This window comes from Pelodiscus sinensis, chromosome 6 (assembly GCF_049634645.1).
Source record: "Pelodiscus sinensis isolate JC-2024 chromosome 6, ASM4963464v1, whole genome shotgun sequence".
Classification (NCBI taxonomy): Eukaryota; Metazoa; Chordata; order Testudines; family Trionychidae; genus Pelodiscus; species Pelodiscus sinensis.
The window spans coordinates 84,504,618-84,519,702 of NC_134716.1; the positions used below are offsets into that span (position 1 = coordinate 84,504,618).

The 15,085-nt window shown below is 41.1% G+C and overlaps 1 protein-coding gene across 2 annotated transcripts in view; it reads right to left on the bottom strand.

Moving 5' to 3' along the window:
• The window catches only part of CERT1 (ceramide transporter 1), a 131,163-nt gene that overhangs the window by 41,480 nt on the left and 74,598 nt on the right, over nucleotides 1-15,085 (bottom strand). For both annotated transcript variants that reach the window (XM_006124267.4, XM_006124266.4), the window contains exons 6-8: nucleotides 13,993-14,076; nucleotides 6,021-6,178; nucleotides 1,064-1,156 (exon numbers count right to left, since the gene is read on the bottom strand). In XM_006124267.4, the coding sequence (XP_006124329.1) occupies nucleotides 1,064-1,156; nucleotides 6,021-6,178; nucleotides 13,993-14,076 (335 nt within the window). The remainder of the gene's footprint in view (nucleotides 1-1,063; nucleotides 1,157-6,020; nucleotides 6,179-13,992; nucleotides 14,077-15,085) is intronic.

Genomic DNA, 15,085 nt, shown 5'->3' on the forward strand with positions numbered 1-15,085 from the left:
GAAATTTCTGACATGCCCCCCCACTTCAAAAATTATTGACCACCCCTGATATAGGAACAGAAAGTCCACCTCTGTACTCCATCCTTTTATTAACTGCACTGTGTACGTCTGAACCACACAATAGCCGCTGAACCTAAAAAACCATATACAGAACAATTGCTTGGCATCTCGAATGAAATGTATTAATGCTTCATTTCTCAGTCAGGATTTGCACCTTTGTATTTACAAAATTGTGACCTACTTGGAAATGAAAGTGTTTGCGTAACCTATAATTGAACTTATCTGCACTATGGGTGCACAAGCTTCATAATATTCCACAAAGAGGTTTATGTCTGCAAAATTTGACCAGCTCCATATTTGAGTGGGAAGCCGCTTAGATGTTGATAGCTTAACTGAGAGAAGTTTTTAAGAAAGATGGGAATTGACAAACCAGTTTAAAGGGACACTAACAAATATAAAAATAATTGTTTACATTTAAATTAGATTAAGATATTTTACCAATCTTCAAGTTCAACTATTGTTTTTGCATCACATTTTTCTATTTCAAATTTTTTTTCTCTTACCAGTTCTATATAAGTGATGCATACAAAAAGGAAAAAAACTGATAAGAGGGCAGAGGCAAAACTTACTATCCATAAAGTGCTGTCAAATGTATGAAGCAAGCTGATTTTTTTTAAAAAAATCTTATTTTCAGTGTTGTTCATAATACATATTTCAAATACAAAAATATCTGTCAGTCTCACTAAGTGTACTCAAATGAACAAGATTCTCCTTTCTCTCATTCTCTACAACTTTATAGATTGAAACCCTTCCTCCAAGTTTCCCTGTTTGGAAAGTAAGTATTTAATGAATTCTGTTAAAAGTATTTAAATGAATATTGATATCAGTTACACTGGAAAGTCACATGGCTAAGTGTTTTGATACTTTTACACACACACACACACACACACACACACACACACACACACACACACGTGTCACTGATGAAGGATACAAGTTAGTCATGAAAGGATTTAATCTATAAAAATATTACAGCAAAGAAAGAAATAAGCACAATGCATACCTCATAGTCTGGCCCTCCAAAATGACATTTTTTCTTAAGCTCTGTCATGGCATTTTTGTACGCTTCTTCTATTCTTCTCCTTTTCTCAATTTCCTATAAGAACACCATCAGATTTTGAAGCTATTTATCAGATATTATGAGAAAACATGATGAAAGATAGATGACCACTTCAGAACACTATGACTACACTATAGAGCTTACAAGTGCAGACACTCTAAGCCAAGGGTGGGCGATAATTTTTAGACGGGGGGGGGGGGGGAGAAGGAGAGGGGCCTTTAGAAATTTTTTAAGTGGTCCTGGTCTGCCCCAGAAGGGGCAGGGCCTCAGGTGGAAGGGGCACTGGCAGGACACTTCTGTGCTTTTCCATCCACTGACCCTGATTGGCCTGGGGCTGGGAGAGTGCATGAAGTCTTTGCCCCTGTTCCTCCTAGAGAGAACCACCAGCTGTTCTGAAGAGCTGGCAGTTCCCTCAATGTGCCCGCTGGGAGGAAACCTCAGGGCCTGGGGGCAGGGAGAGCATGGGAAGTCTCTTGCTCCCTACCCCCACCATGAAAGGGGGTGCCACACTTAAAGTCAACTGCCAGCTGAGTAGCAGCTAGTGATTAACTCTAAGCACCACATGCCTCTTGCAGGGTGGGAAGTGTGGAAAGTCTCCTCCCGCCCTGCCCCCATCCTGCAAGGGGCACGCAGCACTTTGACTCTAAGTGCCCCATACCCCTTATAGGGCGGGGGCAGGGCTGGAAGAGACTGTGCGCTAACCCCTGCCCCCAGGCTCTGATTGGCCTGGGGGTAGAGGAGCAACAGGGTGTCCATGGGCTGGATTAACCCACTCAGCAGGCTGAATCTGGCCCGCAAAGGCCCTTTTGCCCACCCTTGCTCTAAGTCAACAGATGAGAGCTCTCCCATCAACTTAGTCTAGCCCTTGCGAGCTTTGTTGGAGGATGACATAGCTCTATCCACAGGTTGGTATAATTTATGTTGCTTGGGAGTTTGTGAGAGACTTAGTTACACCTCTTACGCCAACAAACTATAGTATGAACATAGCTTACGTATCTAATTCATTATTCTAGCCTTCAAAACAATGAGATTAAGACCACCTCTATTGCTTCCTTTAGTAAAGAGTGAATTTCTGTTTAAGAGCTTCTTGAGAGAGAACCCAGAAAAGAAAGGGGCATGCTCAAAATAAATGACTCTTTTTATTATGTTCATATCCTATCAATGGTAATATTTTCCAACTTATTAAAATGGAATAGATGGCCTCAAAAATGGAGGAAGGATCCAAGATTAGTTTGCAGCTCTCAATCTTGATGTTAAACTTGAGGATTAGCAAGAAGAAAAATTCTTTGGTGTCACCCTGGTTTGGAGGCTCACTTTCTACACTGTAGTTGAGAAGCTGTAGAATGCTACTGTAGATACTGAAATTTTCTGAGTATAATTTTGAAGACAACAAACAAGGTAAATAGTATTGTCTGATATCTAAAGGCACATGCAAGATTTCTTGCATTCAATGACTGCAGAAGACCTTAAGCCCAAGCCACTGATCTCATCTTTCATTTGCTCTTAGGACTTTGTCCATTTTAGAACTGAAGAGACCACTTCCCACAAATGGAAGATCCGTATTTTTTAATTTTGTTTCAAAGGGAAGAGAAGAAGAACATAATGGGTGTCATGCAAAGAGTTAACAGTGGATACTGATCTTGATTGAAGCTACACCTGAAACTTCAAAGGATGCCTTAAGACTATACTTGGTCACATTCTGTCCTTCGATAGGAGCAGTGACTAATCTTGGATACATTTCAGGAATATTCTTTGTAAAAAGTGCCATTTTGTCCAAATGATGAAATTGGCACTGAGCCATGATAGCTTGACAGTTAGCATTCCTCATGATCAGAGGAGTGGGGAAAAAAAAACAGTTATCTTGCCAAAGAATTTAATATTTTCCCTTCTCTGTCATTAAGAATACAATGTAAATTTTCAGATTTTAAACTTTTGTTCTGTTTGTAACAATGCAGAGGGGTTTTGTTTGTTTGTTTTAAGACAGTGATTGAGAGGATGATGGACTATTCCATACTGGCATCCCTGGTTGCCAGAGACCTTCCAAAATGTGCAAGAATATACCTTGTTAGAAGATGTAACACCAAGTATATCAAGGACAGGGTGGGGAGCGTCCTCTTACTGCCACGGATGGTATGTTTAGAATAGTACCCATTCTGTTGACTACAGTTCCTGAAATTAATCAGCATCTTCAGAAGGAGATCAAGCTGATACCAACATTTCTATCAGAAGAGGAGTCCACAGGTAACTCCTGTTCATGATGCTGAATGTCCAATTTGGGGTCAATCTCCCTCCTCCTCTTCTTTGTACAGTGTATCAGGAACAACAGTGCATTATTTATGTTTCACTTTCAGATCTCAGTCTAGTATTCAAGTTTCTTAGCTCTGTACAGACACCATTACCTCAACATAAAAATTACAATGTAGCTCTTGAAAAGGACTGATAGGGAAACAGAGGAGTCAGCCAGCACAACTATGGAATTCAGGATGGCATCCACTAACCCTGCTGATTGTTGTAGTCTGGTATCATGTAATCAGGATGATAAAGACATTTATGATAGTCTGCCTAAGAAAAATTATTCTTAGAAGGTAAAGGAAATGGCTGAATTTCTGGATAGACAGACTGATCCAGGTCTTCTGAATGCAGAACCCATCCTGTACTGACAGAAAGGACAGATGATACAACTTGAAGTAGGCATCAGCTACGAAGACAAATGAAAGAATATCTTGTATAGTTCTCCAATATTGGTGAGAAATCAAAAGGATCCTAAGGACATTGTTCTGAGTATTTGCGAAGTAACAATAGATGGAACTGGAAGTGATGAGATACTCTGATCCAACGGTCTCCTTGGACCCATTGCTTGGGAATGTTTCAATGATATAAAGTCCTTAATGTCAGGATCCATAAATACACATGTCCATAATCTGAAGGATCTTATTACACACCTAAATGGGAAATCTTCCCAAGCACCAAAATGTTTTTAGTTTTGACCTTTTTCCTCAGAACTAAGGGTCAGAAATCAACAAGGGCCTCAAACAAATTAAAAGCAAACTGTTTCAGTCAAAATGTACAGCTCTGGGAACGGGGATCAAAGATTTAGCCAGTTATTTTAGAATCAGAGCTCGGTGAAGCGAACGACCCTTTCAATACTGGTCTCTTTCTGCAACTGAAAATCCTCAGTTCCAGTTCAGGCCTCTGGTCTTTTTCCTCTCCAGAAGCTTTTAGATTTAGCATATAAAGCTTCTTGTAGTAATAGGGCTTGGAGTCTATTCTGCTTCTCTTTCTGAGAGAAGAAGTTAAGATGCCACACAAGGAGACTGAACCTCTCAAACATTCAGTGTTGGCATTCAAAGCAGGAAAGATCATGGGGTGGGATGTGCATCTCTTGAGTCTGCGTATCCATCTTCAGATCTGCCATCAATGTCCTGTTGACACTAACAATTAACACCAATTGAATGTGCTCTTATCAAAAACTGCTATGGACCCAGGAAACCCAGAGAAGTTTCATGTCCATCTGAGTCAGCAGCTGGAAAGAATTGAGACAGCAACTGCTAATGTGCTCCCCTTGTATAGGCCTGCCTGCAGAACATGCTCAAATGCTGGAGGAGGGACAGAAGGGGAAGCATGAGTGCTTCAACACTGTAACAGGCACTGATAATAGTAGATTCCTCTATTCACTTGATGCTTTCTGCCCATGTTCCCAGGAGCGAATATGAAGAGGAACATTTGAAGAAATCAACATGAAGATTTAGCATGGGGCTGGCAGAAGAACAGATACTGGACATTATGTAAATATTTATTTCCTTGCTTAATCCTTTTTTTCTAATATAGCTCAAATTTAATAAAAATAAAATTATTTTTAAAATCTTATATTAAAAACTTAGAAGCCAACTCAAATCAAATAAAGTAAAAGCTATTTTCCATTTATGCATAGATTACATCTTAACTGCTTTCTATATCAAACATTTCAAATTCATATAAGGCAGAGGGATGGGGAAGGAGACTGAATTTAAATCACAACAGTTTGTAAAGATTACTACCATGACACTGAAGTAATTAGAGGACCTGTTCAAGCTAATCAACTGCACGTTGACGGCATGGTTTTTTCCTTTTTTAACCACTACCAGCAGCAACAAACTATCTTTACAAAAGACTTATCTGTGTTAAAATATGCACAGATGTTGGACATATGCATGCTAAACAAAATCCAGTTTTTCGTAAAATGCCATTTGCCAAGCTATGCTAACATACCTGCATACTATACAGACTGAGGCAAGACCCAAATACCACGATGCACAATAGAGTAACATGCTAAATTCAAACAAGAGATGGCAAATGACTAGAGGACTGCACATGTGGCAGGTCTAACAGTGAAGGCTGGGCCCTGAGAATCAAAAACTTAAGTGGCAGCAACAGACATGCTTCCAGCAACCTGATCTGAAGAGAGAAGAGCTTATCCCTGTAACATCCAGGCTTTGGCAGTATTGAAGGTTCATTTTGAACCACTACTGCCATTAGTGATTAGCCAAAGATAGGTGGTGGCATTCTCTCATTACAATTAACACAAGAAAAGAGTGACCTTACTCTTAGGAAATTACATGAAATATGCCTATTCTTATGAAGACCTGTTAGCTCATGTCAACATTACATTTACGAATAGTCTTGGGAACGAGGTGTGAGAAGAAGTGTAGAACAGGATGGATGACATGCTGCTACATGATCTGTACAAGAAGAATGAATCTTTGGCATCCTGAATGTTTCTATATAACTGCATGGAACAGCAACACAAGTTATAACTGCATGGAATACAAATGCAAGTTAACATCCTCATCATGACTGAAGTTTCAAGTTAAACAAAAACAACTTGAACTACAAAATGCAAAATGAATGGAAAATCTTGTACCTTATCCAGTCTTTTTTGCCAGCTCTCCTCACGTTTTACCATAAGTTCAATACAATGAGAAAGTGTAGCAAGGATTCCAGCAGTAGTAGCCTTGAAAGTTATAGCTTCCCCTTTAAAGTCTATGCCATTAATTCCTTTGGGTGTTACATGAGGAAATACTAAAACAAACAGATAAGATTCATTCACACTAATACCCACCTTAGTGACTCAAATGAATACTGTATCACATAATCTTTAGATTACAACCAGCTGTCTAAAAAGTATTCTAGTTAGTGACTATAAAGTTCATTTAACAAAATTAAAAATAAAGGATACCAACAATCCCCATCTATCCATAGGACCAGGAAAGAGGATCAAAGGCAGGAATGAATTCCTTCAGCTTCATCTTATTGTAACGCATTTCCCCAAGTGTACTTGCTATGTGTGTTACTCAGCAAATCATGTGGGTTGAGGGAGTGGTAATACTTTTTAACAATAGCACTTTGACACCTTGAAGTAGGGTCTAATTAAAACAGAATTGTAAAATTTAATTGATAATGTATTGAAAAAGCAATGTAAAATGCAATCTAATGCAAAATGGAGTACTGAAATTGCTTTAAATACAGAATTGACTTTTTAAAATAGTAATAATGCAAAATGTATTATCTTTAAAAGGTAAGCATTACAGCAAGTGTGTTGAATTTTCCTTAATCACAGTGAGTTTTGTAGTTTCAAATACTTCATGCTGTCAGCCAAGCCATCTGTTGCTAAGGCTATTTAAACAAATCACTTAAATGTGACAAACTTACCTATAACACATCAAGCTCAAACAAATGTGACAAAATGTGTGTCAAATATAGCACATGTAATGCCCCAAATACTAGAAAGCAAAAGCAATTGCCCTGTTAAAACTAATACAGTTAAATTATAAAAGTTTCTTTTTCATCTAACTAATGACCAGCTACCCAGCAAATAACATTAATCTTCCAGTCTGTCAGTATGTCACAGTACTTATTTATTTTGCATTTAAATTAGATTTTATGCTTTTGTAAAACAGAAGAATGTTGGTATAAACCTATGTAACATATATTTGCCTGATAGACTAAGCTAATGCTTTCAATTGGCTAAGCTGTTCAAGTGGGGAAAAAAAAATGAAATTGCTTTTCTGTAATGGTAAAAAAAGACTGCAAACACCTACAGTCAAGGGGAAAGGGAAGGAGAGTGAGTGTCAGATGGTCTCAGTGAGTGATATACTGTAGAGATTCATAAGACTCCCTCCTTTAACAGCATTAAGAAGCTTTTTGAAGGGAGAGTTAAGGATTATAATATTGTTTCAAGTCATTGGTAAAGTATAAATCAAAGGCTTCTAATACCCTAATCTATATGTATTAGAATACAAAAATACACTGTTTTCTCATACAGGTAACATTTACTTCATGTTGAATAACAGAGAAATTTTTAATTTGGAGAAAGGACAGGAGAAAAGGTGTTCAAGGAGAAAATATTGTTCCACAGGGGCAGTGAGGCTCTGTCTACATGGAAGGGTAACACACACTATGGGACTGATTTCTAAATACCACAAACATGTGGTGTATTAATTGGCTTGTGTAGATCTTGCTGGTGTGTACTAAATGTTCCCTACTGCTCTTTAAAGTAACAATACAACATTAAAGCTCACTAAATGTTCCCTAGTGGGCTATAACACAGTGCTATTATATTAAAGCATCCTAGGGAACATTTAGTGCCCACCAGCAGGGTCTACATGGAAAAATTCATGTGTAGCACTTTTATGCACTTTAGAAATCAGGACACCTTAGTGAAGTGTTTTTCAAACTTTTTTTTATATAAAGTACCCCCTTTTAAAAAAAATTGTAAGTACCCCAGGTACCTACAGTTTTCAGACAAAACTGTTTCTACCATTGCAATACATTTGTTTAAATAGCTTAATTGTAGTCAGGTGGCCGATGAAACTTTTGGGTGTAAAAAGTACAAAAATAATAAAAAGCAGTAAAATTTAACACTAAAATTCAGTTCTCTCCAAATTTCAGTTGTGTTGATGTACCCCTCGCCCTCAGACTTTTCGAGTACCCCTAAGGATATTTGTACCACTGGCTGAAACACACTGCCTAAATGCACTTTACCATATGGTATGCATAAGCTGTGAACAAAAGCCAGAACCTCCCTCATTCTCCCACCGTCTACAGAGAATACTGGGGAAAGAATGGAAGACTGGAAGAGTAGTGTGAGCAAGCAAGGGAATGGTGCAGTGGGTTAACTGAGAGCAGTGAAAATCAGTAGTTTAGAACTGAAGTCAGAGATTGATAGAAAGTATCAAAAGGAGGGATTAAAGGAGGAAGCTCTATTGCCTTGTTTCCTAGAAAAACTGAATTTGACTATTAATCGGCTTCATGATTTTTAGGCTACATCAACAATATAAAAATCACAATAGGAATGCAGCAAATTTTACAAAGATCTAAAATCATGGTATTTATAACTTTTTCTGCCAAGATCTGAACAGTGATGGGAAGAGATTGGGTCTATTTTCAACTAACAATTGCAGTCTCCCTGACTAAAACTATTCCAACTGCTTGTTTTTGCCACAAATGCCTGATTAGGTCAGGAAAGGAGAAGGCTTGCAGTAACGTCATATAGTGGGGTGGAGGCACTTTAAGCTCTGTGACAATGATTATTGTCAAAAATTATTTTTTCCATTTCGTATTTTAATGCTGTCAAACAAAGTGAAGGTACTAGTCCACAATGAGGACCACATCTATGTTAACTTTCCATTTTCAGTTGCTTTTATTGGAGCCTCATTAAAAATTATGATTAGCGAAATCATGGTTAAGGCAGGGGGACAGACTCAAACTCTAGGTTACTTACATGATTCTGCCACAGAACCGTTCTGTGACCCAATGCAAGTCACTTAATCTTGTGTGTCAGTTACCAAACTGTTAAAAAGGGAATACTTCAACGTATTCATATTAAAACTTATTTCCCATCCTTTACCTGTCTTGTGAAGTAAGCTTTTCAGAACAGGGACAGTCTCTTATGAATCTGTGCAGCACCTAGCATAAAAAGGCTGTAATCTCAATTAAAGCCAGTATGCCAAGTTATAGCAGTAACTGCATTGTGACCTTAACTACAGCTGATATATCAGGTACCAACAACATACTACATGTAATTTCATAGGTTCATACATTCCAATGACGGAAGGGACAACAGTGATCCTCCCGTCTCAGCTTCTTCAAAATAAAGGCAATAGAACTTCCCCAAAATAAAGGCAAAAAGAGCTTTCCCAAAATAATTCCTAGAGGTATCATTTAGAAAAACAATCTTGATTTAAAAATGCTAGTGATGGAAAAACTACTATGGCTGTTGGTAAATTGTTCTGAGGAGTAATTACAGCACTAAAAAAAAATATATGCCTCATTTTCAGTCTGAATTTATCTAGCTTCGACTTCAAGCCATTGAACCATGTTATACCTTTCTATGTTAGATGACAAAGCTCACTATTAAATATTTTAGAAGGGTAGCCGAGTTAGTCTAACTGGAAAAACTTAAACTACTAATAGTCTAGCAGCACCTTAAAGACTACGAAAGCTCATGATACCAGCTATATGTTTTGTTAGTCTTTAAGGTGCTGCTAGATTATCCGTTGTTTTATAAGTTTAATATTTGTTTCCCATGTAGTTAGACTAATCAAGTCACTTCTTAACTTTCTTTGTTAAGCTAAGCAGACTGAACTCTGAGTTTATGAAGAGTCGTAATTTTTTAACCACTCATGGTTCTTTGAATCCTATTCAATTCATCAACATCCTTTTGAATAGCGGATGCCAGAACTGGACATACTATTCCAGCAGTGTTCACATCCATGCAAAATAGAGGTAAAACAAACAATCAATCTAGTCCTACTGAAGATTCCCATTTAGGCACTCAAGGATTACATTACAGGTTGGACCTCCCTTGTCCAGCATCCTGGGGAACTGACCAGTCCTGAATGAGGGATTTTGCTGGACCAGGAGGTAATTTCTGGCCCCACTGCCACAGTCTCACTCCCTGCCTAGAGCTCCTGGCCACTACCCAACCTAAGCTTTTGGCTCCCCAAGGCTCCTGCTGCTGGCCCTCTACTGGGACTCTCCGATCCAGGAACATCCATGATCAGGCAGAGTTCTAGTTTAGAGAGGTTTAACCCGTAGCTGCTTTGGCTAGAGTATCACAACAGAACTCACAGCTGATTATCCACCTCCACATCTTTTCCCTGCTTCCCAGGATACGTTATGGTTAACAGCAGCATTTCCCAAACTATGGGCTGTGGGAAAAAAAATATGAGGCCTCAGCATGCCTGGTGGCTGCTGGGAGGGGAGCAGAGTGGGGGAAAGAGGAGCAGCCTGAGAGGAGGTGGGGGGAGGGAGGGAGGAAATCGGCCACCAGGAAGCAGGGTTGGGGGCAGCGGGGCTGTCCCGTGGAGATCCGGGCTGGTGGGCGGGCGGCAGAAGCAGGGTTGGAGGCAGCGGAGCTGTCCTGTGGAGATCGGGGAGGGCAGGCGGCGGAACCAGAGTTGGGGGGGGAGGGGGGAGGGAGAGAGGGCTGCACGGGGAAGATCAGGAGGAGGAGGACGGGAGAACCAGCTGCCGGAAGCAGGGCTGGACAGGGACAGCGGGGTTGGTTAGGGGGGTCGTCGGGGGAGCAGGGCTGACCGGAGGAGATTGGTGGGAGTGGGGGAAACTGGTTGCCGGAAGCAGGGCTGGATGGGTGCAGCAGGGCTAGACTGGGGAGATCGGGGGGGGGGGGGGGGGGGGGGAGAAGGAGGAGCGCAGGACTGACCCGGGCACATGCAGACCCTGGAAGACGAGTGAGTCTTGCTGGGGATTCCATTTTGCCCCCCCCCCCCCCCCGACACACACACACAGTTGTGAACTGCCTGGCAGATAGACACACTCAGGCAGCCTGAGCACATCTACCAGCCAGGCAGTTCGCAGCAAAGGACTGATATGCCTAAAATTATAAAACGTACCTAATTAGAAAATACTGAACATTTTATATGTCTGGTAATTTCTCAGTTTTCCCCAGATAAAACCTTCAAATACCGGATTGTTCGATACAAAACTGAACACCTGGCAACCCTACCCCTTCTTGCACCCACCCTCCTAGCCAGATATCCTACCCCCAATCTGCTCCTGCTCCCGTCTCCTGGAGTGCCCATGCGGCGCCAGGTCCCCCAAGCCCTGGCCTAGGCAGGGGGGAGGATGCAGCTGGGTGAAACACCGAAAATTTATTCATTTTTTATTCTTTTTTATATGCATTTATATTTTTGGGCTGCAAAACACAGTAGTTGGAACCCGTTTTTTTAGTAAAGTAAAAAGTTTGGGAAACCCTGATCTAGCCAGCTTTCTAACCATCTCATCTTACAGTCCATTTATCCAGTCCATATTCCCTTAACTTGCTGGCAAGAATACTGTGGGTCACTGTATCAAAAGCTTTGCTAACATTGGAACTGGGGGCTTTAGGAGGACCAGGAACAACTTATTTGAATAATCATCATTTGCTTAATGAATATGCAAATATATGTTACCGGTCCTCCAAAAGCTCATGAATGGATTTACTGGTCCCCGTGTCAAAAAGTTTGGGAACCCCTGGCTAACAGTGTTCACTCTAAGAAGGCCAGTGTAGACAGGCACCTTAATTTTTTGCGCAAGAAAGCCCGATGGCTAAAATGGCCATCGGAGCTTTCTTGCGCAAAAGCGTGTCTATACTGGGCACAGATGCTTTTGCGCAAAAGCACTTTTTGCGCAAAAGCATCCGTGTCAATCTAGACGCTCTTTTGCGGAAATACTTTTAACTAAAAAACTTTTCCATTAAAAGTATTTCCGCAAAGTCATGCCAGTCTAGACACAGCCAAATTGTGGGGGGTCGCTAGTTGACAAAGACTTGAGGAAAGACCTACAGGGTTTGAAGCCTCAGGAATTTGGCATGCTCCAGGCTCTGAAGGAAGCACATGTGGAAAAGGGGAACCCCTTTGCCTCCCACTGCTAATTAACTACTAACAGAACTGTTTACAGAACAAATAACTGTAAGCGTTAGGGACACATGACACTTTCAAAGCAAGAGACGCAAAGTTCCAATAGCCATCACCAGGGCTCGTCGAACTGCAGCGAGCCCTGCTCACCAGCCATGTTGTCCGGTGATCTGCGCATGCGCATATCGCCCGAACCCGGCTCTTCCGGGTGAGTAGATTGCATTATTTGTTGAGCCCTGGCCATCAACAATGGTAAGAAACAACTGAGAGAGGTGGTTGCATTGACAGGTCATATATAGTGTGCCACACATACGCCACTCCAGGGTGCTCCACAGCCAACCGAACGAGTAGCAGCTATGGTCAAAACTTTCCGGCAGTTGTGCATGTGGTGAACAGATATGAACAACAAAAAAGGAGGCATCTGCTAACAGGGACAGTTAAACTATATAATGACCACAGGGAGGCAGGGGCAAGGTACCAGGGTGGAAAGAGAGACATCTACTATATATCAGAGAGAGTTTGTCTGTGTGTCTGTTTCCCAGCCAGGGCACATGACCCCTTTCCCAGGCTGTGCCTGCTGCAGCTGCAGTAATCACGGACAGGTGCTTGTCACGTGGCCCCAAGATGCTGCAGTGCAAGAAGGATGGGGGTGTCCTCTCTCCTTGGGACCGCCTGTATACTGACCCCTTCATCCTCAGCCCCACCCTCAGAGCAAAGATTTAAATGAAGAAAATAAAAAATGATTTGACATCTTATCTGAAGAAGGGAGTAAGAGGGTTGTGCCCACAAAAGCTCAAGATACTTATATATTTGTTAGTCTCTAAGGCGCTTCAGGAAGACTCTTACTTTTTTTTTTTTTAATTACAATTTGAGTTAAGGACCTGAGCAATGCCAGGTAATTCCTCTAGTAAGTTATACTAGCAAAATCACAGTTTTGCCCATAAGCTGCATACACATCAGAGGCTTTTACTGGCACAGCTATAAATCATGCCTGATCATTACCTGACCAACATATTTCTAGTAAGAGTTTGTAGGGTTGACCTGGAGTTAAGCATGGCAGAATATTTGAAGTGGTCAGGCTCACAGCATTAACATTTATGATCAGCCTTTTGTATTAAATATTCCAGAGTAAGAATCACAAAAGCAGATGTTAGCAGTAGAGATGTGAACAACTAGTTGACTAACCAATAAGCAAATGCTTATCGGATAGTCAACAGGCTAGTCAACTAGTCACTCCCCCACACTTGCTGCCTCTATTAGAAAAAGGCAGCAACAGGGATAAGAAGAGGAGGGGGAGCTTTAAAGCAGCAGCACACCGTTGGGAGCCTGATGCCATGGCGTTTCCCCACCTGACTCCATGCAGCACTGCCACTTTGGAACACTGCGGGGAGCACAGGGCCAGCGGGGGACTGCTTGAGTCTCCCACTGGCCCCGTGCTCCCTGTAGAACTTTTGCCTTTGAAGTGTAGCAATAATTGGGGGGGGGCTGCTGCTATACTTTGAAGGCAGAAGCACACTTATTGACTAATTAGCCCTTTGATTAGCCAAATAATCAAAATTTTATATCCCTAGTTAGCAGAACATTCAACTGTCTCAGAGTCTCGACCCTGCAATTCACTAGTGAAGTTACAAATTTTAATTCTTTCATCAGTGAGGTATGAAGAGTTACCATTCCTATATACACATCATTAAGCTTCTGTTTTACAAAGCAAGCAGAAAATTATCTCTGTATCAGTAGTTCTCAACCTATTTACCACTACAGGCTGAATTTCCACAAAATATTCTAACTCTATGGCCCTGAGGATGTGACATACACTGCAACTGTGTGTTGACTGCACTGCAAACAGCCCATCAATTGAGAACCATTGACCTCGATTTATACACCAGGCTTGTCATGATAATTTCTATAAGACAGGAATAATTGGAATATTTTATATCTAGAGAAAATGTGAGTTAATGGAAAGTTAGAAATACTTACATTTTTCCTTACTGCCATTATTATTATGCAAGAAATCACCATCTGAGCGCATTGTAGGAAAATCGTCTTCATCATCTTCAACCACTAAATTTGAAAGAGATTATTTGCATTTATATAGCAAGGCAGAATAATGACAGAAAAGGGCTCTTTTCAAATTCTTATTGAGCAGGAAAATATTACTGTAGCATCTGGATGGTTGATAAGCATTTCCTCATTAATAAAGTTACTTATTTTAGTTTTGCATTGGAAACTTTTAGACTTCTGTTGCCCAGGGCCACAATTTGCTCAAGAGTGACACAAATGCAATGTTGGAGTCCACTGGAAAATATGTAATTGTGTTTCTTTCTCTCTCTGTTACAACAGAGCCTAAGAGTTATATCAGAGGTACAAACTGACTGGGGAACCACACACACCTCATTGGGAATCTTAATTACACAATCAGTCAGCAGACAAAAAAAAAAAAAGAGAAGAGAAAAAAGAAAAGAAAAAAGCACTGACTCAGAACTAGACTCTGGGCAGTTATCATCTCAATTAGGTCTCCGGTGGGTTCTAAAGTGTCCGGGGCAAAGGGTGATTCTAACAACGCACCTGGAACTGCCTTGCCAGAGAGTTGATACATGCTAGATTAAATGGTCCCTTCAGGGGCACTGATGTCAAGAGCACCAATTCATGTTGTCTTGACACCAGGTCATTGCTGGAGTGCAGATATACACTCCTTGATAGTCTTGTGGCTTTCAGGGCTGGTGAGAGCCTCTTTTCGGCATTCCTGCATCACTTGTGTGGCACTGGGGAAGTTGATCAGAGCTAGGGCCCTTTTCCTGGTTGGAACACTGGAGAGTGCCAGTTCCAAGGGTTTCTGAAGTTAAAGGCTTCCTTAGCATCATGTTGTGCACAGATACAGGAACACTACAAAACAGATACACTCTGCAATGGTTCCTGGCGGTGCACAACCGCCTGTGGGCGAAGAGTGGGTTCCATGAGACGTGGTTTTAGCGCAAATCTTGCCCGTTCGTGGCTGCAAAGTCCTGTAAATTTTGCACCTCTGTTTGGCATGTCTCCCCCAGACTCTTTAAGCTAGAGCCATGGGATCTCT